Source organism: Macaca nemestrina, chromosome 9, assembly GCF_043159975.1.
Source record: "Macaca nemestrina isolate mMacNem1 chromosome 9, mMacNem.hap1, whole genome shotgun sequence".
NCBI classification, from domain to species: Eukaryota; Metazoa; Chordata; class Mammalia; order Primates; family Cercopithecidae; genus Macaca; species Macaca nemestrina.
In genome coordinates, this window is record NC_092133.1 from 82,845,642 (window position 1) to 82,867,494 (window position 21,853).

The 21,853-nt window shown below is 56.9% G+C and overlaps 1 protein-coding gene across 5 annotated transcripts in view; it reads left to right on the forward strand.

Annotated features, from left to right (window-relative positions):
* Nucleotides 1-21,853, forward strand: part of LOC105495980 (LIM domain binding 3) — a 69,866-nt gene that overhangs the window by 3,041 nt on the left and 44,972 nt on the right. For 3 of the 5 annotated variants that reach the window (XM_071069845.1, XM_011765991.3, XM_011765993.2), the window contains exons 3-7: nucleotides 8,065-8,216; nucleotides 8,757-8,832; nucleotides 14,719-14,741; nucleotides 16,111-16,314; nucleotides 21,225-21,394. In XM_071069845.1, the coding sequence (XP_070925946.1) occupies nucleotides 8,065-8,216; nucleotides 8,757-8,832; nucleotides 14,719-14,741; nucleotides 16,111-16,314; nucleotides 21,225-21,394 (625 nt within the window). Of the gene's footprint in view, nucleotides 1-8,064; nucleotides 8,217-8,756; nucleotides 8,833-10,130; nucleotides 10,499-14,718; nucleotides 14,742-16,110; nucleotides 16,315-21,224; nucleotides 21,395-21,853 lie in introns of all 5 variants that reach the window. The other 2 variants (XM_011765990.3, XM_011765992.3) reach the window with 1 other exon arrangement.

Consider the following 21,853-nt stretch of genomic DNA (forward strand, 5'->3'; position numbering starts at 1 on the left):
GGAGCGTGGCGGGGAAATGCCTTTATTTATCCTGGACAGGTGTGGCTGGGCCTGCAACATGAGCTGCCCTTTCACCCCACCCCAGCCAGTTCTCCAGGAAGTGGGGAGGGGGCAGAAGCGCAGAGAGGGAGCAGCTCCAGAGGCCCAGCCCGGACTCTGCCCTGGCAGCTGGCCAGAGGCTGGGACCATGGTCTGGGCTCTCGCCTCTTCACACCTCTCATGCCCCCACCTTGGGGAAGACGAGTATGCTTTGCTAGGCTCTGCTGTTCTCAGCTGTGTTGCCTCAGAAGTCTACCTGCTCAGCCTCAGTTTTTCTCACCCTTAAAATGGGGATAGCAGGCCGAGCGTGGTGGCTCGTGTCTGTAGTCCTAGCACTTTGGGAGGCCAAGGGGCGGACCACTTGAGGTCAAGAGTTGGAGACCAGCCTGGCCAACATGGTGAAACCCTGTCTCTACTAAAAATACAAAAATTAGCCAGGTGTGGTGGCGCATGCCTGTAATCCCAGCTACTCAGGAGGCTGAGGCAGGAGGATAGCTTGAACCCAGGAGGCAGAGGTTGCAGTGAGCTGAGATCATGTCACTGCACTCCAGTCTGAGGAGTCAGGAAAACTCCCAATCCGGGGAGGCACAGCCAGCTGGAGCCACCCAGGCAGGTAGGGAGAGGCTTTTTGAATGAGGAGACGCCCGTTTATTTATCGGCCAGGGTGGAGTTGGGGAGTGGGACCATCGGAAGACAGAAGGTTCCAGTGAGAGAGTGAGCATGAGCAGAACCACAGGGGAGGCCAGTCTCACAGAGTGAGACTCCATCTCAAAAATACATCAATCAATAAATAATGCCTTCCACACCTGTGGGAGCTCTTTCTAACAGGCACTTATGAAAACTTTCCACCTGGTGTCTACCAGGACAAGTTGTGAGACTGGTGGAGTTGGGGGGCTGAGCCTGGGCCCAGGAGGGGCCTGCCTCTCTACTGGAAGCCCTCTGTCCCTAGGGTCTCAGGCACCCCGCCTGCAGGCTCACCTGGAGCACCAGCCCAGAGGCCTCTCCTCCTCTGTGGGTTTCGGTTCCAGTTATTTATCAGACTCTCCCAGCTGTGGTGGGAACATGCTGAGGACAGAGGGTCTCTGGGGAGAGGAAGGGGGACAGGCTGAGACTATTCTGGAGTAGCTGTGCCAGCAATGCCTGGAATTTTGGGGCCGCTGGAGCACACAGTGCTGTTTCTTGGGCAGCTCTTAGCAGTGCTGACAGGCCATGCTGTTTATAGCTGCACTGAAGGTCAGGCAAGCCTCCAAGGGCTTCTGTGGGGCTGGCAGGGGCCTCCCCGGCAACATCCATCTATCAGCAGGGGAAGATAAGCAGCCAGAGGCTCGGAGGCTCCCAGCTGGGGAATGTATTCTTAGAGGTCCCCCAGGCCAGGTCCTCCCTGCCGCTCGGAACTGTATCTAACTCTGTGAGGGATCCAAAAGGAGAGGACCTGAGACTAGCTGGGTTCTGGGGAATGAATTGGACCCTTGGAGGCCTCCAGGCCAGGACACCGTGCAAGAGCAGCTGCATGAGCAGCCCCAGGGCTCCGGGGCTACAGGCATTGTGGGGTTGCCAGTGTCAGGACTTCAGGGCTATCTGAGAAAGACTGGGCCAGGCCCTGCTGGGGGATAGCTCCCCAATTCCCTGAGTCTCCTTCCCTTTCTACATCATCCCCTCTCATCCAGAGGCTGCCCCTGACTGCAAAGACCCTCCCCCACGCAGAGCTCTCCCGCCCTCAAATGCAGCTTTGTCACCCCTTTGGGACCAGGCTCCACCTCTGCCCAGGAACCAGCCTTGGATGCAAGAATGGGTCTTGCTGGGGGCCCCTGAGAGCCAGCGTCCCTGAGGGCATTTTACTGGCCACACCCAAGCCACAAATGGAACTGTGGACCTGGACAGGAGGAAGAGAGGCAGGAGAGACTCAAGAGACACTTGAGGAAAGCCAGGGGAGGTGTGGTCAGTTAGAGGGGGGCAGTGACCCCTGGCTTTGGACACAGAAGGTCATTGATATGTGTGGAATAGTGGGGCCAAAGGCTGTGTGTGAGCAGGTGGGAGGCAGTGGCATTGGGGGCAGGATGTGTGGGTCACCTCCTGGAGGAGTCTGGAGGTGCAGAAAAGGGACATGACAGGAGCCAGTTGGAGTCACCCAGGCAGGCAGGGAGAGGTTTTTTGAGCATTGAGGAGACTCCTGCTTATTTATCAGCCAGGGTGGAGTTGGGGAGTGGGACCATGGGGAGACAGAAGGTTCCAGTGAGAGGGTGAGCATGAGCAAAACCCCAGGGAGGCCAGATGGGAAGGCAGCAGAGCAGGGCAAGACAGTAATTTAATCATACAATGAAAATGCACTTTGCCCTACCCACCCCAACCCAAGCAGGCAGCCTGGGAGTGTGGGGAGGGGGAGCTGCTGAACCCTTCCTACTTATCTGCCGCCTGCCCCAGCCTCCACCCACCACATCTACGCTGGCAGATCTAGAAGGGGAGGAAGGCAGGGGCCTGCCTGGTTTGAACACTGGGAGTGAATGATGGCCAGAAACGTCTGCAGAGCCCAGCTGCTCTCTCTGCTGCCAGAGAACTGGGGAAATAGGAGCCGATGGCATGGGTGCGTCTGAAGCCTCACTGGCGCCTTCTTTCCCCTGGACCCTGTACAGAACTTTCCTCCCCTCCCCCCGACACCCAGGCCCCTCTAGGGCCAGCAGGCTGGCTCAGAACTGGTCAGCCAGGGCTGGCCCCTCAAGCCCCACCCTCTGCCTGCTGTGGATCTTGTTTCCTGTGGAGCCCGGGGATGCAGCCAGCCAGCCTCGCACCTTCTGGGGGTAGCGGATGGGGTCAGCATTGTGCCTCCCTGGATTGGGAGTTTTCCTGAAACTCTCTTAGCTCTGCACCCTCCTTACATAATCCCCTGTTTGACGACATAATCCTCACAAGAATCCCGAGAAAGGCATTGTCTCTCTTGACACTGGAGGGCTTGGAGGCTGGCACCGAAGCCAGGGGCTCGGCCCATACTGGCATCTGTGCTCCTCCTTTGTTGCCTCCCTGCCCCCAGCCCCCAGCACTCACAGGTGGCTCTGGCACCAGCCCTCCCTGGGCTGCCGTTGGGGGTGCCCTAAGACCTTGGCCCAGCAAGGCAGAAGGGCTCCTAGGGACAGGGGGCTGATCTTGGCCTCCAAACACCTGCAGCCTTTCTTGGGGGCTTTGGAGACAGGAGCTTGGTGCTCCACCCTGAGGCCATTCTAGGCTGTGCCCAGGGTTGGGTTTCCAGGGTTTAGAGGCATCCATTGGCTGGAGAAGACTGAAATGTGAAGTGGGAATGAAACGCTCATTCAAGGGAGGCGTTTAAATGCTCAAAGGCGGATAGAAAGATCCAAAAGAAAAAAACCGCAGCTCCAAGGATTTGGGTGCTTTGGGCCCTTTCTGAAACACACAAAGGAAAGAGGAGGATGGAGTCAGACAAGAGTGATGCGGAAGCATCGTGAATGGAGTGCACTCTCCATGAGCCCTGGGCTCTGGGCAAGGGTCTGAGGGTGCCCCCCTCCAACCCACCCAGGCAGGCTGCTCCTGTGGTGGGGTGAAGGCATCTGATGGCTCTTGGTCATCCATAAAGTGCCTGCCTCCATCCTGCCTGGAGCACCTCCTAGAGGAGGATATCAGCACCCCCAGCCCCCACCCTGAGGGATGTTGGACCCTACTCAGGGCAGCCAAAGGCCAGGCCAGCTGAGCCCTGACAAGCAGACACAGCTGCCCGGGAGAGGCGCCAGGCAGGGGATCCAGCTCAGCCACTCCCCTCTGGTCAGAGGCTTGGCTACTGACCAGACCCCAGGAGGCTGAGCTCTCCCTTGCTAGCAAGCATCCCCCGAGCCCATACCTGACGATGAGGGAGAGCCAGGCAGGTCCAGGTGAGGGGAAGCGAGGAGACCTGGCAGGGAAGGCTGGTGCCAGCTGGCCCGCGCCTGTGGGAGTGGAGAAAGCTGTCTCTGAGGCACCTCCAGAGGGAGGACAGTCAGATGGCCCTGCAGAGGGCCCTGCTGATCTGGCCCCCGCCTCTCTTGGACGTCATTCTGGTGCCCTTGCTCATGCCGTCATCATGATCTTCTGGACACAACTCCCATCTTTCCTGTCAGTGTCTCCTCTGTGACCAAGGTCGTGGCCCTCCTGCGTGGGGTCTGCAGTGACCCAGCCCTGCAGGGGTACAACCCCTTCTCTGTAGGTGAGCATTTGGGGGAGCCCTGCCGTGAGAGAGCCTTGCTGTGGGAGTGTCCTGCTGTGGGGGAGTCCCATGGGCGGTTCACTAGGACAGAACAGGCATTGCAAAATTCGCCCTGGACAGAAGTATGCTGGTGCCTGCAGCTTTCTTTGAAATGCCTGGCAAATGAGATGGACTGGTGGATGTGGAGGGATGGAGTGTGATAAAGCAAAGAGAGAGAGATGTTATGGTACAGCCATGGTGGCGGGTGTTCAGGTGTGCACTTTAGAATGTTTTCTACTTTTTCTGCCTAGAAATCTGTAAAAATGTCTATAATAAAATGTTGGGGATCATATAGAGGAGTAGGGAAAGTCGATTTTCTGCAGGACAGGCCTGGCTGGGCAGCTCAACTTGCCCCCAGGAGTCCCCTCTCAGTCTAGAAAACTGTTTTGCTTTCCCATGCTGATGTTGGTTTTTACCCTTCGTTCACCTCTACACTCAAGGCAGCAACACACTCCTATCATTAATAGAAGCTATGGCAATGAGTTTGGGGGTAAGGGCTAAGTGTATTTTAAGAAATCTCAAGTAGCTCTAAGATGTTCCCGTGGAGCCTGGAGGGCAGGCTGGACTTTGCAAAGCAGATGCTGTGGCTTCCTGGCAGTCCAGGCGTCTGTTTCTGTATTGTCCTTTCCTGTCTCTGCAGATTCCAGGGCTGGGGAAGGGGCGCTGTGAACACAAGGTGGCCAGTATTTTAAGAGGGCACCACAGGCTGGGTATGGTAGCTCATGTCTGTAATCCCAGCACTTTGGGAGGCTGAGGTGGGTGAATCACTTGAGGTCAGGAGTTGAAGACCAGCCTGGCAAACATGATAAAACCCCCTTTCTACTAAAAATACAAAAATTAGCCGGGTGTGGTGGCGTGTGCTTGTGGTCCCAGCTACTCGGGAGACTGAGGCAGGAGAATTGCTTGAACCCGGGAGGCGGAAGTTGCAGTGAGCCGAGATCACGCCATTGCACTCCAGCCTGGGCAACAGAGAGAGACCCTGTCTCAAAAAAAAAAAAGAAAAGAAAAGAAAAAGAAAAAAAAAACCCCCTAGGGCTGAAATGGCAGGTTCACAGCCATTGGAGAGGGCTGTCCTGGTCTTGCTGTTATCACCCATGTGGTGTAGGGCAGTGTTTCTGTGGCCCGTAATGTGGTCATGCAGAAACAACTCAGTTCCTGGGCTGCATCTGCAGAGCCCATCTGGGAATGGGCTGGACACTGGTGACTGGTGACTGCAGAGCATCCTGGTTTGGAAGGGGCTTCCCTGTGAGGGGACTGGCAGGAGCTTCCCTCCATGTCTGTAAGCCTAGGGCCTGGCGAGAGGCCCACCCAGGCTTGGCACCTGGGGCAAGGGACTGTCCCCAGAGCCTCTCTGGGCTCCTTCTAGGATGGTTCTCAGGCCTTGGCCTGAATCTAGCTTCTGCCAACACTAGGAGCTGGCTTGGTCCTTGGGTTATAGCCAGGAAGGTGACTGGGATGTGCCCAGAGAGGCCCAGAGGACTGGCTGGTGGGCATGTTTGGGAGGCAAAGCCAAGGAACACCTCCAGCCATAGCTTGTGGGGGGTGGGGTCCAGAGCCTCCTCTTTCCTGTGATGTCACTGAAGGCCAGGCCTGCATGGCACTCCTCTTGATGTCATGGGGGTTGGGGACTTCCAACATGGTGTGGTGGGAATCAGGTCATAAAGTCATTCTATGTGATATTAGCAGGGGCCAGCACATTCCATATGATGTCACAGGGGGACAGCCAGAGTCTCTGGCATTCCATGAGGTATCTTTAGGGTTGGGGCTGCTAAGGTCACTAGGGGCCAGCCATCAAGCCATTTTAGGTGACATCATTAGACCCTCTGGAATTTTGCATCTCATGTGACATCACTGTGGGCAGGGCTGCCACAGCATTCAGTGTGCTATTACTGGAGGCCGGGCGTGCAGAATTTGGCATCGTGCATGATGTCACCACGAGTGCAGCCTGAGCCATCATGACATCCCAAGTAATGTCCCAGGAGGTGTGGCCTTCCTGAGATCCCATGGGGAATTCCCAGGGTGGAGTTGCAGTGGCATTCTGTGTGGTTACACTGAAGATGGGGCCTCCAGAATGTAACATTCTGTGATGTTATTGGGGCTCAGGGTTTGGGAACTGGCTCCCAAACCTGTACCCCGCCTTCTGGAGGTATGACGCCAACTACAGAACCCTAAGCGCTGCCCCATTTCCCAGCCAATTTTGCTCACCCAGGCAGGGTTGTCGGCTACCTCACCATCTCCACATCTGCCAGGTAGCACAAAGCACCGTGCACTAAGATGCTTTTGAGTGGGTGCATTTATCCTGCCTTTCAGCCTGGCAGTGTCTCTGGGATGCTGCTGTATCTTAGCTCCTGCATCTCTCTTTTCTCCTGGATTCTGAAAAGTGCTCCATAGCTTTGCAGGGTACAGGGGTTATAAGAGGCTAACCAAGGTTACAAATAGCCTGCATTTTTTTTTTTTTTTTTTTTTTAAGACAGAGTCTCATTCTGTCACCCAGGCTGGAGTACAGTGACATGATCGTAGCTCACTGCAACCTCTACCTCCTGGGTTCAATCAAGGGTTCAAGTGATTCTCCTGCCTCAGCCTCCTGAGTAGCTGGGACTACGGGCACACGCCAGCATGTCCAGCTAATTCTTTTGTATTTTTGGTACAGACAGGGTATCACCATGTTAGCCAGGCTGATCTTGAACTCCTGATCTCAGGTGATCTGCCTGCCTCCGCCTCCCAAAGTGCTGGGATTATAGGCATAAGCCACCACACCTGGCTGCCTGCAAATTTTTTTTTTCTTTTTTTTTTTGAGACGAAGTCTTGCTTAGTCGCCCAGGCCGGAGTGTGGTGGCACGATCTCGGCTCACTGCAAGCTCCGCCTCCCGGGTTCAAGCGATTCTCCTGCCCCAGCCTCCCAAGTAGCTGGGACTACAGGCGCCTACCACCGTGCCTGGCTAATTTTTGTATTTTTAATAGGACGGGGTTTCACCATATTGGCCAGGCTGGTCTCGAACTCCTGACCTTGTGATCCGCCCACTTTGGCCTCCCAAAGTGCTGGGATTACAGGCGTGAGCCACCATGCCTGGCGGCCACCTGCAAATTTTTAAGAGACAGGGTCTCCCTCTGTCACCCACGCTGGAGTTCAGTGGTGAGCGACCATAGCTCGTTGTAACCTCAAACTCCTAGGCTGGAGTGACCCTCTCACCTGCCTCCTGAGTAGCTAGAACTACAGCCATGCACCACCACACGCTGCCAAATATTTTTATTTTTGTAGAAACAGGGTCTGGGCTGTTACCTGGGCTGGCCTCAAACTCCTGGCCTCAAGCAATTCTCCTACCTCAGCCTCCCAAAATGTTGGGATTACAGGCATGAGCCACCACGTCAGGCAGCCTCCAAACCTTAATGGCTCAGCACAACAAAAGTTTCTCATTCATGCAATGTCCAATACAGTGTTCCCTAATCATCTCTCCTCCTCGCCACGCCCTGCATTCAGTCAGTCAACAAGCAGAGAGTGTGCAGGATCACGAGGATGGTTGCTAGGGGCAGACCTGGAAGGGGCATACATTGCTTCCACCCTCATTCCAGTGGCCAGAGATAGTCCCAAGGCCGCAGTCAGACACAAAGCTCTAAGCAATGTGGTAGTCATGTGCCGGAAAGAGGAACTAGGCTTGGTGAGCAGCTGGTACTGGCCATAGCGAATGAAAAACAAAATGACGGCTTCTGCTGAATATTCCCGGGTGACTCTTCCCCAAGGACTGGCCCTTCCTCAGGACCACCTTCCTTATGCTCACCCCCCACCTCTGCTATCCAATCAGATCACACCAGGCAGCAAGGCAGCCCAGTCCCAGCTCAGCCAGGGTGACCTTGTGGTGGCCATTGACGGCGTCAACACAGACACCATGACCCACCTGGAAGCCCAGAACAAGATCAAGTCTGCCAGCTACAACTTGAGCCTCACCCTGCAGAAGTAGGTGGGAGCTCTCCAGAGCAGGGGGCGGAGGCTTGGGTGTGGGCATGGGGCAGGGGCCAAAAGAGGTATAGTCCCATAGCAATTGAGTGGGCCTAGCCCTGGGCTACAGAACTGTGCCGGAAGATAAGGACAGCCTTGGGCCAGAGGAACAACCAGGCCCAAGTTGCTGTCAAGCACCTAGAGGCAGACATTACTGCCTCACTTTACAGATAAGGCTGAGAGGGTGGTCCTGGTGCTGCCCGTATGTGGGCCATTGGTCCTGGAAGGCAGGTCTTCCCTGCTTCCACTTTGCCCCGGCAGCCCCCAGTGACATAGCAAGGGCCCATGGATGCTGGCCAAAGTGCCCAGGGGCCATGACTTCTCCATCCTTGTCGGGCCCAGGGCCTTCTTGGGGAGATCCAGCCCGTGGGGTGGACAGTGGATCTGGAGCCCTCTGACTCAGCTGTCTCTCTGTCTCTCCTCACCAGCCCTGCCCAGGCAGGAGCTTCTGGCCCCAGGGGCAACTTCCTCACTTCGTCTCATTTCTGGTTTCCACAGATCGAAGCGTCCCATTCCCATCTCCACGACAGCACCCCCAGTCCAGACCCCTCTGCCAGTGATCCCCCACCAGAAGGTAGGTGCTGACTGCGGCGGCGGGGTCCACTCAGCCCTGGTTCCTGGAGTGCTGGCCCTGGCCAGCCTGCCTGGTCTTTGGCTGGCCCAACTGGGAAGAGGCCGTGGGATCAGCCCTGCCCCATCCCTGTCACTGCTGCAGCTGACCCTGGGGAAGTGAGGCAGCCCCTCGGGAGAGACTTTCAAGCCCCTCTTGAACACTGGATGTGGGAATGAATGCCTGCCTGGGTGCAAGTCACCTCCGCTATGCCTCCCGGCTGGGCCGATAGAAGCTAGCTTGGGCAGCAGTGCTCCCAGGAGAGGGGTCACCCTCCCGGCCAGGCAGGGGACGAGCATCCAGGCTCTGATCCTCATTTGCCAAGGGGGCCGGGGCTGGGTGACTGCAGCTGAGGCCCAGCTTGAGGAGGACCTCCAGGTGTGGAGGGGCGTGCTGGCTACAGGCTTTCCCCTACCCAGATCTCTCCCTCTGGTTTCCACTTCCCCACCTGCCCCTCCCAAGCGCATGCCCCTGTAGCCCTTAGCATGTGCTGGTGATGGCCCTCGAGGCAGGCACAGGGGAGAAGGGAGGCCAAGCCCTGGCTCCAGACCTCACCACTGCCTGGGCCCTTCCCAAGGCCCCACTAAGCAGCTCAACCCCCGAGGGCTCCCTGCTCAACTTCTCCCTCTGTGTGAGCTGATAGTGACCCCACCTGTCCAGTGGGGCAGATTGGGCAGGGGAGTAGGGAGAGGGGAGAAAAAGAGGCTGACAGGGGTGCGGTAGGTCACAGACTGGGAAAGTGGGTGGAGGGCTGCTTGGGAGATGCTTACAGAGGTGGACTGAGGGGCCCAAATGTCAGCTACCCACTTCCTCAGCTTCCCTCCTCACCTCCCCACCACCTGCCCACAGCCAGCCCAGGGACCCCATCTCACTGGCAGTGTGGGGTCAGTGGAGCAGGAGTCTGGGCTGTGCTCACTGAGTAGCCACTCTCAGGGGCAGGGGGAACAGACACAGAATGGGCCATCCCCTGACCCCTATACCCACTTCCTCGGGCCCTGAGGGTAGGAAGCTTGGCTTGGCTTCCGTGCGGGGCTTGGCACTCTGCCCAGTTGGATGCCAGCTTCAGGCCAGGCCAGGAGCCATGTGCCTGCCTGCTCCTCCGCCAGCGTCCTCCCCTCCAGGTGCTGTACCCAGGTGCTCTGGGCTTCAGGCTGTGGGGCTCGCACTAATGTATCTGTTTCAGGTCCACGCAGGAGCGCTGGGACGCGTGTGGCCTCTAACTGCTCTCTTCTCTCTCCCCTGCATGGCCTGCCCTGTGCCAGGACCCCGCTCTGGATACGAACGGCAGCCTGGTGGCACCCAGCCCCAGCCCTGAGGCGAGGGCCAGCCCAGGCACCCCGGGCACCCCGGAGCTCAGGCCTACCTTTAGCCCTGCCTTCTCCCCGCCCTCTGCCTTCTCCTCACTCGCCGAGGCCTCTGCCCCTGGCCCTCCGCGGGTCAGACTGAGGGCCAAGACCAGCCCGGACGGGGCCCGGGACCTACTCGGCCCGAAAGCCCTGCCGGGCTCGAGCCAGCCGAGGCAATATAACAACCCCATTGGCCTGTACTCGGCAGAGACCCTGAGGGAGATGGCTCAGATGTACCAGATGAGCCTCCGAGGGAAGGCCTCGGGTGTCGGACTCCCAGGAGGGTAGGTAACGGGCGTGCAGCTCTCCACGGGTGGCCTGGGCCACCTGGGTCCTCGGTGCTCGGCAGAGACCTGGTCAGGTGGTCAGAGCGAGGCACTGGCCCCAATCCAGCCAACCCCGAGTCCATGAGGCCAGCAATGATCCTGTGGCGTTTGCCATGAGCCGGGCATGCCAGCGATTTATACGACCAACCACGCTGGGGTGACATGTCGGATTTTGCAGAGGAGGAAACTGAGGCTCAGAGAAGGTTAACTCACAGTCCGTTTGTCCAGCTACCATGTGGCCGAGCGAGTCCTGAATGCAGGAGACTCTGACTTCCAAAACTTTTTCACTAAGCCGCCCCCCAGAACAGCACAGCATAGCCTGCTTCCTTCAAGAGCTATGCGCTGGTCCCCACCCCTCTGGGGGGAAGGAGGCAGGAGCAGCGGGGAGCTGAGAGGTGGAAAAGCGAGTTCTCTGGGACTAGGAATGGTCTGGGAAGCTGCCTGGAGGAGGGAGCCCCTGAGTTGTATATGGAGAGACTCTTTGGCAGTGGCATGCAGGGAACGGGTTTGCAGGAGTGACCTTGGCCAGGGTGGGGTGGCGAGGAAGCAGCACCCCAGGGAGAAAGGGGCTGTGTGGGAGAACAGCAGCCTCACCTCCAAGGTCTAGCTGGTGGGACTCTGGGAGCACAGCAGTTAAAAGCACATGGGACTGGGACACTGTGGAAGGGACCAAGGGATCAGAGTCCTCATACTGGGCCTGTGTTAGCTCCAAGCCCTTCACGCTTGTTCTCTCACCCTAACTTCTACTCCCGCCCTGTGCAATTAGCGTAGCCCTCTCCAGGCAGGGCAGGCTGAGTCAAGGCAGTAGAGCCTAGTGGTTCAGAGTTCCTCCTCCGAATCGTGGAGGAATCACACTGTCCATGTCTCAGGGTTATTGGGAGGATAAAGGACCTAACACTTGTAAAGCTCTGAGCTTTGTCTGTCACCCACTCACTGCATGACACCTGGTATCATCACTGCCTGGAGCCACCCAGAAGAGTCACAGTAGGAATCCGGTCAGTCTGGCCCAAGCCCATGCCCTTGCCTTTGCCCTTGCAACAGAATGTACCTGTGCCCCATCAGATCACTGCTCCCCGTGGCCCTCAGCTTCCCTAGCTCCCCAGCTGTTTCTGGAATCCTCAGTGAGGCTGACCTCTGGTACCGCATGGCTTGCTTCCCTTAGCCAAGGTGACAGAGTCATATATGCCCCCAAGGTTCCCCAGCGAAGGACTTTTGCCAGAAAACTCAGGGAATAGTAGAACAGATATGGCCTCCTTGTCCCGCCTTTGTTGGGCTGGTAGGTCTTCCTGGTCCTTTCCAGGGGCTGGCCTCAGGCAGGGAGGTCAGCCTCTGGTGGCCTGGGACTCCCAGGAGACCCACCTGCAATGATGATATTGTCTCCCCATAGTGACCCTGCACTCTGGCTATGGACCAGCTAACAGTCCACATGCCTTATCTCTCAGCAACTCTCTCTAACACAACTCTCTCTCTAACTCCAGAGGTGGGCATGATTTTTGTCATCTTATAGCTGGAAAATAGATGCTCAGAGAGAGCAAGTAATTTGGTCAAGGTCACACAGCTAGTAAGTGGCAGACAGAACTGGCACCCAAGTCTGCCTGACTCCACTTTGCATTGAGACAGGGACTTGTCTACCTGCTCAGGGAAGTGAGGGGCCAGGCCCACCTCTGCTTCCCATAGTGCCTAAGGTACTCTGCTGTTGGTGCAGGGGCTGCCCAGACCCTGATGAATGTGTAAATTATTACTTGGTGCTCAGAGCAGCAGAGTCTGACGTTTCCTCCAAGGGATGGTGGGCTAGGGGAGGGTGTGCAGTGGGTGCTTTATCCAAAGTAAAAGCTGATGCTGCTGTCCCGGGCAATGCCGGCAGGAAGGGCTGGAGCCTCTGACCTGCGCTGGCCTCTGACCTAGGGCAACCTCTGCTGGGCTGAGGCCACCACCTATGCTAAGTGGGTCAGCAACAGGGTCAGCAAAGACTAATCCCTGTGCTTGTCCATGGCACACTTCTCCCATGCTAAGCACCTTAGACTCAGGACCTGCTCAGTCTGCACAACCCACTGGTGTGGTAGGCATTACCATCTCAAGAATTAGAATTCGGAAACAGGCTGGGACAGGTGGGTAATTTGCCTGGAGTCACAGTGCTAGGAAGAGGCAGGGTCACGACTTGAACTCTGTCCTGTCTGGCTCCAAAAGGAAGTCCCTTCTGCTGCTCTCTCCCCTGGGCGGCTTGGAGTGCAATTCCTTGGCAGCTCGTATCCTCTTGGAAGGAGGAGAGAGAAACAGATGTGGTGCAAGGGCAGACAGGCATGGGCATCCCAGCAGCCCCCTTCTTCTCCTCCCTTCTGGGGCTGGCACTGAAGAGCAGTGTCCCTGAGGCCATTCAGTGCAAGGGCCCCTGGGTAGGTCTTGCATCTTTGGCTCATCTTCCCCAAGACCCGGGCACTGTCTCCTCTCAGATGTGTCTGCTGCAGCCATCCCAGCCCCAGGTCCTGGGTGGGAGAAACTGAGCAGGAGGCAGAAATCAATGCCAAAGAAGGAGCAGGCTGCCAAGGCAGGGCAGAGGCAGCCCCCACCTTGCCAGGCAAACACTGCCCTCTGCAGGGGGCCCTGGGCTGGTCGGGGCAAGAAATGACCCTGCAGCTGTCAGCACTGGCCAAAAATGGAGAAGGAATGGGGTTCCTTGCTGGCCCTTTCCTAATATAGCTGCACTTGCAGCTATTTTAAGCCTGGGAGGACAGAGGGAATTTTATCAGTTCTGAGGCAGTGGCAGGCTTGGGGCAGAGCAGGGCCACTGTGCCACTCCCTGGGATGGGGGACTACTGACTTGAGCCTGGATCCCCAGGGTTTGGCTGCAAATGACCAGGGTCAGGCCGGCTGGGGCCCAGGCTCCCCCAGCTAGAGCCCACACTGGGCAGATTCAAGAAGATGGCAGAGTTTGAGGACAGAGCCCCCCACCTTCCACACTGTCTCCCTCACAGGCCCCAGACAGGGACACTGGCCACAGGGTCTGCCCCTGCAGGGAATCTGCATTTAAAGAAACACGGGACAGACACTGCTTTCCCTACAGAGACCATGCTCTGGGAGGCTCACTCTCAGGTCAGAGTGAGAGGAAGGGCCTCTCACTATGCTGTCCGAGCTGGGCTGCCTCGGCTGGGCGCTTTCCTTCAGAAAGCCTTGAGCTCGGCCAGAAGTGGTGGCTCACGCCTGTCATCCCAGCACTTTGGGGGGCCGAGGCAAGTGGATCATGAGGTCAGGAGATCGAGACCATCCTGGCTAACACAGTGAAATCCCGTCTCTACTAAAAATACAAAAAAAAAAAAAATTAGCCGGGCATGGTGGTGGGCACCTGTAGTCCCAGCTACTTGGGAGGCTGAGGCAGGAGAATGGTGTGAACCTGGGAGGCAGAGCTTGCAGTGAGCCGAGATCAAGCCACTGCACTCCAGCCTGGGTGAAAGAGCGAGACTCCTCTAAAAAAAAAAGCCTTGAGCTCACACTTCTCCCTGCGCTTCCTCGCTCCTCCATCTGCCTCATTGCTGGCCCAAAGGGCCTTTAGGAGTGGCCCCTGGGGATTGTGCACCCCACTCCCCTATACCCCAAGAGGAGCAGCCAGAGCTGCCTGTGTCTCTTCTGGGAGGGAGAGGAGGTCCGGGTTTGGGGGGCATAGGTAACCCCGCGCACACCCTGCCCCCTCACCACCGCAATGCCTGCTCAGGACAGAATTCCAGAGCTGCCCCCACAAAACAGACTCTTAGTCCAGAGATGCGGACAGGCAAGGAGGCCGCTGGGCCTCAGCCTTTTCCATAGCAGCCACAGCTGGTCCTGTCTCCACCTGCAGCTTCCTCTCTGGGATCTATAGCCAGGTTTGTATGTGGGGATTCATGTATGTGGTACGAGTGTCCCTGAAGATGGACAAGAAAACACTTCTTCTGGCAAAGCAGAGGGCACTGGGGAACGCCCAAGAGGGAAACACTGCTGTGTCAGTCTCTGAACCAAACCGAGGGTCCCAGTCACTGCGACTCCCAGCTCTCAGCTCTCCCTCCTCGCTCCTTGCTCTCCTCACCCAGTGTGGTTTGGGCTGCTTCTGCCTCCACAATGACCAGGCTGATGATGGCCCCGGCGCTCAAACTCCCCCTGGTGGAGCCTCCCTCTGACCACCCTGTCTTTTTTGCCCTTTTCCTCCCCAGGTGGTAGCCAACTCTCCAGCCAAGTTAGTATCAAAGGACAGCATGTGTGTGTGCTTGCGTGCCAGCCCCAGCATGTGTCTGTGTGTATCTGACGTGGATAGGGTGTGCCTGCTGGCATGTGTACATGTGTGTGCATATGTATGAGTGGGGTGCACCTGTGCCCCTGGGTGAGCCTGCATGTGTGTGAAGCTGGAGTAGAAGCATTTGGGGGTGGGAGTGGGGGCTCCATTCGATGGTTCTAATTTCATTCCCAATTTCCTGCTGCAGCAGCTGCTTAAGATGCGCCTGGGGTTGGTGACGGTGGTTGGGGGAAGGGGGCACGGGCTGTGCTGCTGCTGGGCCTGTGTGAGCCTGAAGACCTTTCTGTCCTGGCGACCCCTCGGAAGGGCTGCACTGGATCTTTTCTGCCCGGGGAGCACACCTATCCATTGGAGGGAAGAGCCTCCTGTGGGTAGAGGATGGCCAGCCACTCAGCAAACTGGACTTGAGGGGGCCTGGGCAGCCGGAGCCCTGCTCTGAGGAAGAAGCACATTCCCTGAAGCGCCTGGAAGAGCAGAGCCCTGGGCCACCAAGAGGGTGGCCTGCAGGAAGAGCCCCTTCATGGAGAAACCTTGCTCAGAATCCCTGTGGGTGCCACTGGAGCCGCTTTTCGCCTTTGGGGCGTTCTGGACTCAGCTTGGGCTGCTGCTCCCATCCCCTACCCCCAGCCCCACGCCCCGCTTCCCCTGCTGTGTGTGGTGGGAGATCTCTCTGTGCCTGGCAGCCCCTACAGACCCTGGGAGTGAGCTCAGGCTTAGCCAGGCCCTGCAGGGGATCTGGGAACGCCAAGATGGGCAAGGAAACCCTTCTATGGCCAGGAGTGGTGGCTCATGCCTGTAATCCCAACACTGAGAGGCCAAGGCAGAAGGATCCACTTGAGGCCAGGAGTTCAAGACCAACCTGGGCAACATCGTGAGACTCTGTCTTTACAAAAAAAAAAACAAAAATAGTGGCATATGCTTGCGATCCTAGCTACCTCAGGAGGCTGAGGTGAGAGGATCACTTGAGCCCACTTGAGAGGTTGAGACTGCAGTGAGTGGAGATCACACCACTGCACTCCACCCTGAACAACAAAGCAAGACCCTGTATCCAAAAAAAAAAAGAAAGAAAAAAGAAAAAAGAAAACCTTCTGCACTGGGCTTTGGGGGAGGGTACCAAGGATTTTCCTGAATAGACCCAGACCACCCACCAATGGGAGACTTATGCAGCCTACAGGGGTTCAGGGCCTCGGCTCTGGGAGATCTCTCTCGACACCCTCTGCACCCAGCCCTTGCCTTGGCCACCCATGTAACCACCACCTGTTGCCCTTTTCTCCTCCCCGTCCCTGCCTGTACTCCCCCACCCCTCCCCCAGCGCCGACTACCAGGAACGCTTCAACCCCAGTGCCCTGAAGGACTCGGCCCTGTCCACCCACAAGCCCATCGAGGTGAAGGGGCTGGGAGGCAAGGCCACCATCATCCATGCACAGTACAACACGCCCATCAGCATGTACTCCCAGGATGCCATCATGGACGCCATCGCTGGGCAGGCCCAGGCCCAGGGCAGTGACTTCAGTGGGTAAGCGCCTCCCTCCTCCTCCACCACTCAGCGCCTCCAGAGCCCGAGGGGTCTGGGCCATTGGGCGCCATCGGGACCAGCTTTCTTCCTTCACATTGGACCTCCTGGGGGCGTGGCCCTTGGAGGGGAGCCAGCCTTCAGCGGGGTCTTCTGGAACGTGGGTATCCTCTCTTCAGACCCTCTCCACGGTCAGCTTTAGGAGAAGGGTGGAGAAATGCAGAAAATGGTGGCTTCTCAAAGTGCTTTTCACAGCCTCTGCATTTTCGCAGGCTCCTTGAGGAGGCTGGCTTAAGAAGAGACTTCTACAGTCCTCTTAACAAGGGGACCATCCTGGAGGCCCCCAGGCCTCTCACAGCGAAGCTGTCCTTTAAGGAGGGGGACGTTGCCAGGTTCTTCCAGCGCTGAGAATTGATTCAAACACACTGGCTGGGTTTCTGGTTTTGGAAGGGGTCTGCGACCAGCTATCCACAGTACTGCTGGCAATCAGTCCCACTAATGGGAGCAATCCCCTCCTCTTTGCCCCAGGAAGCCCTGCCTCGGGGCAGTGGCATTTAAGACATCCTTGGTTCCTGGAGTTCGCCCATTAGCTATGGTTGGGGAATTCGAGGTTTGGTAAAGAAAGAGTTGGCTGAAAATCATTTGTGGATGAAAAATGCTAGCAATGCAAACATTCATGCAGACAGACCTCTCTCTGTGTGTCTCCATGTCTCCCTCTCTGTGTCTCTGTGTCTCCCTTTCTCTGCGTGTCTCTGTATCTCCCTCTATCTGTATGTCTATTTCTGTCTTCCTCCTTGTTGCTCTCTTTTTCTCTCTCTCTCTCCCTTTCCCTCTCTTTCTTTCTCTCTCTCTCGTGTGTGTGTGTGTGTGTGTGTGTGTCTGTCTGTCTATGTTGTTTCTTTCTTACACACATACACACAGTTCCTCACTGTTTTCTACTTGGGAATACCACTGTATTGGCTGATTCTCAATCTGGGCAACATCTTATCCCTGGGTCAGGATAAGAATTGCAGGATCCCCAAGCAATTCAAGGCAAAAAGTCTTGAAATGACAGCGATGTTTTTTTTCCAAAGCCAGGAAAACAGATGTAATAAGAGGGATGGAGGGATTAAAAAGTCCCAGAGAACCCAGTTTCACTTGGCCATTCCAGACCCCAGCCCTTGTGGCCGTGATATGCATGCAGGTTATAAAGGGCAGGCTCCCCAGCCCCAAGGGTGGAACAGTGTAGGCTCCCTAGGCTCTGCTGGAACTGAGGAGCCTGGGACCCTCTTGGGGATGCAGTACTTCCTCTAGGCCACCAGGGGGCAGAGGTCACCTGTCCTAGAGCTTCAAGTCAAACTCCCAAGGCTCAGAGCTGCTGCTCTTGGCTTAATTCTGGGCAAGGTTGATTGAATTCCATCATTCAAAGCAGAAAATATGACCATGCAAGTTTAAAAACACAAGCATTAGCTCATGCGTACCCAGAAAAACAAGGTTGCCTAAGCCCAAGAGCTAACAGGGATTTCCTGTTAGCATTTCTTTGTCATGTGTGTCTTTGGTGTGCTCTTAAAAGTAGTAGCAATGGCCAAAGGGAAGTTCAATGGAAAATAATGGAAGAACTGCTCTTCACTAACTTTCTGTTTCCTGCACGTTGGGAAAACTGCTATCATTTGATCTCACCACTAGGGCATCCATCAGTTTTGGAACTGATGCACTGTTGATTAATCGAGGCTTCTTGAAGGACCTTTCCCATCTCCCTCCTGTCCCCTCCCGTCCCCTCCCTGTTCTTCCCCTGGTATGCCTGGAGAGGGTCCTCTTCTCCTCTTCCTTTTAATGCAGCCACGCTGAGCTGACCATGCCGTGGTGCCAGTGAGTAACCCTCTTGGCCATAACGTGCTCCCGTTTCTGCTGTTAATTTCCATGGTTCCTTCCTCACTGACCGTGTTTTTTCTCTTTTTCTTCCTCCTTCACCCACCCCATTCCCATAACTCATTTCTGACCCTAACCCGGCTCTCTTGTGTGCGCTGCCCCTCTGCTATCCCATGATGGACGCGCACTCACGGCTGGGTTTTCCTCTGCTTGGCAGGGCGTCACCGCTGGCGTAAGTAGACTCCGCAGTGTCTGTCCCGTCATCCGTCTGTCTGATTGTGGGATGGTGTGTGGGTTTGGTGGGATGTGTCTGAGGACCAGTGGTCAGCCCACGTGCTCTGTCCACGCTCCTCCTCACACCCACCTGTCAGCCAAACGACATCCCTTGCAGCCTTTCCAGGCAAGTAGTTGTCTCTTGGGGTTTATCCAAATAATGTCACTGTGGTCACAGAAATCACAGAGTAATGACACTCACGCTGCAGGCCCAGGCTGGGGTACATACCTGTGTTCTTCTTGCCATGCTTTGGGGTGGCTCCCCCTGCCTTTCCTATCTGCACTGGGACAGTGTAGACCCAGACGTTAGAATTCACACTGGGCCATTATTCAGGGCTAGAAGGTGACAAGGTGACAAGGTAACCTCTTGGAGGCCACTCCCCAGAATCTGCATGGGAAGTGTATCTGCAGGAGCCAGTGCCTGCCATGACCACCCATGGGAGGGGAAAGATGAATCAGATTGGGGGCTGCACACAGTGAAGTAAATGCAGCGGTGACCTGATGCTGCGGTGACTGTGGAGCGTTTTCTGTGGCAAGAAGAACAAGCTGAAAGTGGGTCCAGAGAGTGGACTCAGGCCAAGGGCCCAGGACTGCAGGACCTGTTCCATCTTCTCTGCGTATATTCTCCCTGAGCCTTGGTGTCATGAAAGGCACAGCAGTTTCCTCATCTGACTGCCAGTCTTGGTCACAGCAGCAACAAGAGTCCCTGGTCTTTGCATGGGGCGGTGGGAAATGAAGCCAGAAATGCTGAGTCCCAAGGGACTCACTCCCGGCAGCTTTCTTGAACCCTTGGAGCCAAGAAAGGCACAGGGGAGCTCATCCTGGGCACATTCCAGGAAAACAGCAGCAAACACCTTCCATCCACTTTCTGGATTGCAGAGCTCCGTAGAGAGGCTCAAGGGCCTTGCATCCACGCCTTCCCTCACCCACTGCACAGTTCACACTCCCTCCTTCCCTCCCCTCCCAGTGGGTGAGGAGCCAGTACCAGAGAGACCCGGTTGTGCCTTCCTGTTGCCCATCTCACCCAGACCTCAGGAACCCTTGGGACTCCTCCCTATACTAGAAATGGCCTGTCCCAGCAACAGGAAGATCCCACCCTCTCCTTTGCTCCCTGGGCAGCTGCAGGCTCCTCCCTGGCTGGACCCCAGAAGCCTCTGCTGGTCTTTCCCAGCTGATTCCAACCACAGGCTGCCAGTACCTATAGCTCTCTGGGCCAGGGCGGAGCCTTCAGGGAAGCCAGGGCAGCTCCACCCAAGCTCGATCACCTTTCCCCACCTCTGCTCTTGTAGCCCACCCTGAGCCAAACACAGGGACCAGTCCTGGGAGACTAGATCAGTTCCCTGTCGCACTCCTTGCAGGGAGGGTATAAGACATGGACAATGGGGAGGTTCCTCTTCCAGCCAGCCAGCCCTCTGGGGGAAAGGGAGAGGCAGGCAGGAGAGTGCTGGACAGAGCATCTCTCCAGGCATAGGTCCAGGGCCTCCTACTGGGCAGAAGTAGCCTTCCTGAGCCCTATGACTACAGGGAGCCTAATGCAAAGGACACAGGGCCAGCAGCCAGGAAACCTAGGTTCTTGCCCAATGGGACCCCTATCTGCTGTAACCTGGAGCTAATTGGCTGGCCTTTCTGGACCTCAGCTTTAGCATCTGTAAGAGGAGAGGGCTGGGCCAGCAGTCTGTTACTGTTGTGGGCTTCACCTGAGCCCTCCCACACCTCTGAGAAGGTGGGCTGGGTGGCTTGGTCCTCTGGCCCCCTGGCCAGGGCAAGTGGGCTGTAAGGCTTTTGAACATGGCCTGCACTGCAGTCTGATTCAGGCTGGGAGGCACTGGACCTGAGGGGCTCTAGGGTTCCTTCTGGCTCTGATCTAGGATTTGTTTCTTCAGCCAAGAGTTTTGTGCACCCATCATGTGCCAGACCCTGGGAGCCTAAGGGAAGGTCACGTGGTCCCCCACAGAGGGCTGCGCTTCTCTGGGACAGAGGACCAGTGGCTTCCGTGCAGCCCCACTTCCAACTTCCCCAGGCCAGAAATCCCCTGTCCCTGCAGGCCATGCCAGGGCCGTGCCTCGCTGCCTTGTTTCTTACCAGCTCCCAGCACAGTCAGCCTACTGGCACTGAGCCCAGGGCCCCAGTCCTTTTCCAGGGCAGTGACAGCATTGGCAGCTCCTTGTTTGGATCCAAAAGTGTGAGGAGGGCAGCAGATGGACCCTGAGGAAGCCTCTGGGTCCCCGAATGGCCTCTCGCCAGCCAGCCCCAAACTCATGGCCTGCTCAAGGAGGTCAAAGAAGACCTGTTCTGTTTCCTCCCTCTGTAAAGGGGATCTGGGGGTGGGGATGTCTCTGCTGATGTCTCTGATGGAAACTGTGGCTCCCCAGTTTCCATCGGCGGTAGCTGAAATAGTGCCTCCCTCCCACAAGCTGAGCCTCTAATCTCAGAGTTTGGAAAGGCGTTCCAGGGCCCTGATCACCCAAAAGGTCAGATCCACACTGGGCAGCCACATTAGGGATAGGGGTGGGGGCAAGGCCTAGGCTTGGAGTTAGCACTGGGGAAGGGCAGACCTGAGGGATCTGAGCCTCCTGTCTCTCATGAGGGAGGGGAGTCACTGCTTCACTGTGACCAACCTGAGCACCGAGGACCCAGGTCATGCCCATATCTCAAGTTCTCAGACAGCAATGGGTAAAGGCAAAGTGGGGACAGAACAATAGGGGCCACCAATGGGCATGGAGCAGGGACCCAGCAGGGTGGGAACTGGGCTCCAGCCTAGCCCTCGCCCACGGCCTCTCTCTGCATTGCAGGAGCCTCCCTATTAAGGACCTTGCCGTAGACAGCGCCTCTCCTGTCTACCAGGCTGTGATTAAGAACCAGAACAAGCCGGAAGATGAGGCTGACGAGTGGGCACGCCGCTCCTCCAACCTGCAGTCTCGCTCCTTCCGCATCCTGGCCCAGATGACAGGGACAGAATTCAGTGAGTGCAGGCTCTCGGGGTGGGTGCAGAGGAGGGAGATGCTGAGGGGCCACCGGGGGCCTGGGCTCAGCACTGCAGAAGCCAGGGAGTCCCGATACCTGCCCTTGAAGGTGGGCCAGCCTTGATGGTTTGTCCGCGGCTGGCAGGGCTCCTTCTGGGCCCCTCGGGCAGGCTGTCTGGTGACAGCAGCCTTCTGCTCCAATGTCAACTCCAACAGTGAGCAGCAGGCTTGGTGTGCAACTTCCGGGTGAGATGACTGCCCAGGGCTGGGATGAGGCCCTCTCAGGCCACCCCCTGACCCTTTCCCAATGTCCTCTGGGGCCTCTGCCCAGCATACAGTGGACAGGCAAAGGGGTAGTCACCATGTTGGGCCTGGCTGAATCCTGGGGACTCAGTGCCCACAGAGCCCCAGCAACTTTCCTTGCTGTGTCTCCTGTGAGTGCCCTGACCAGCTCCTTT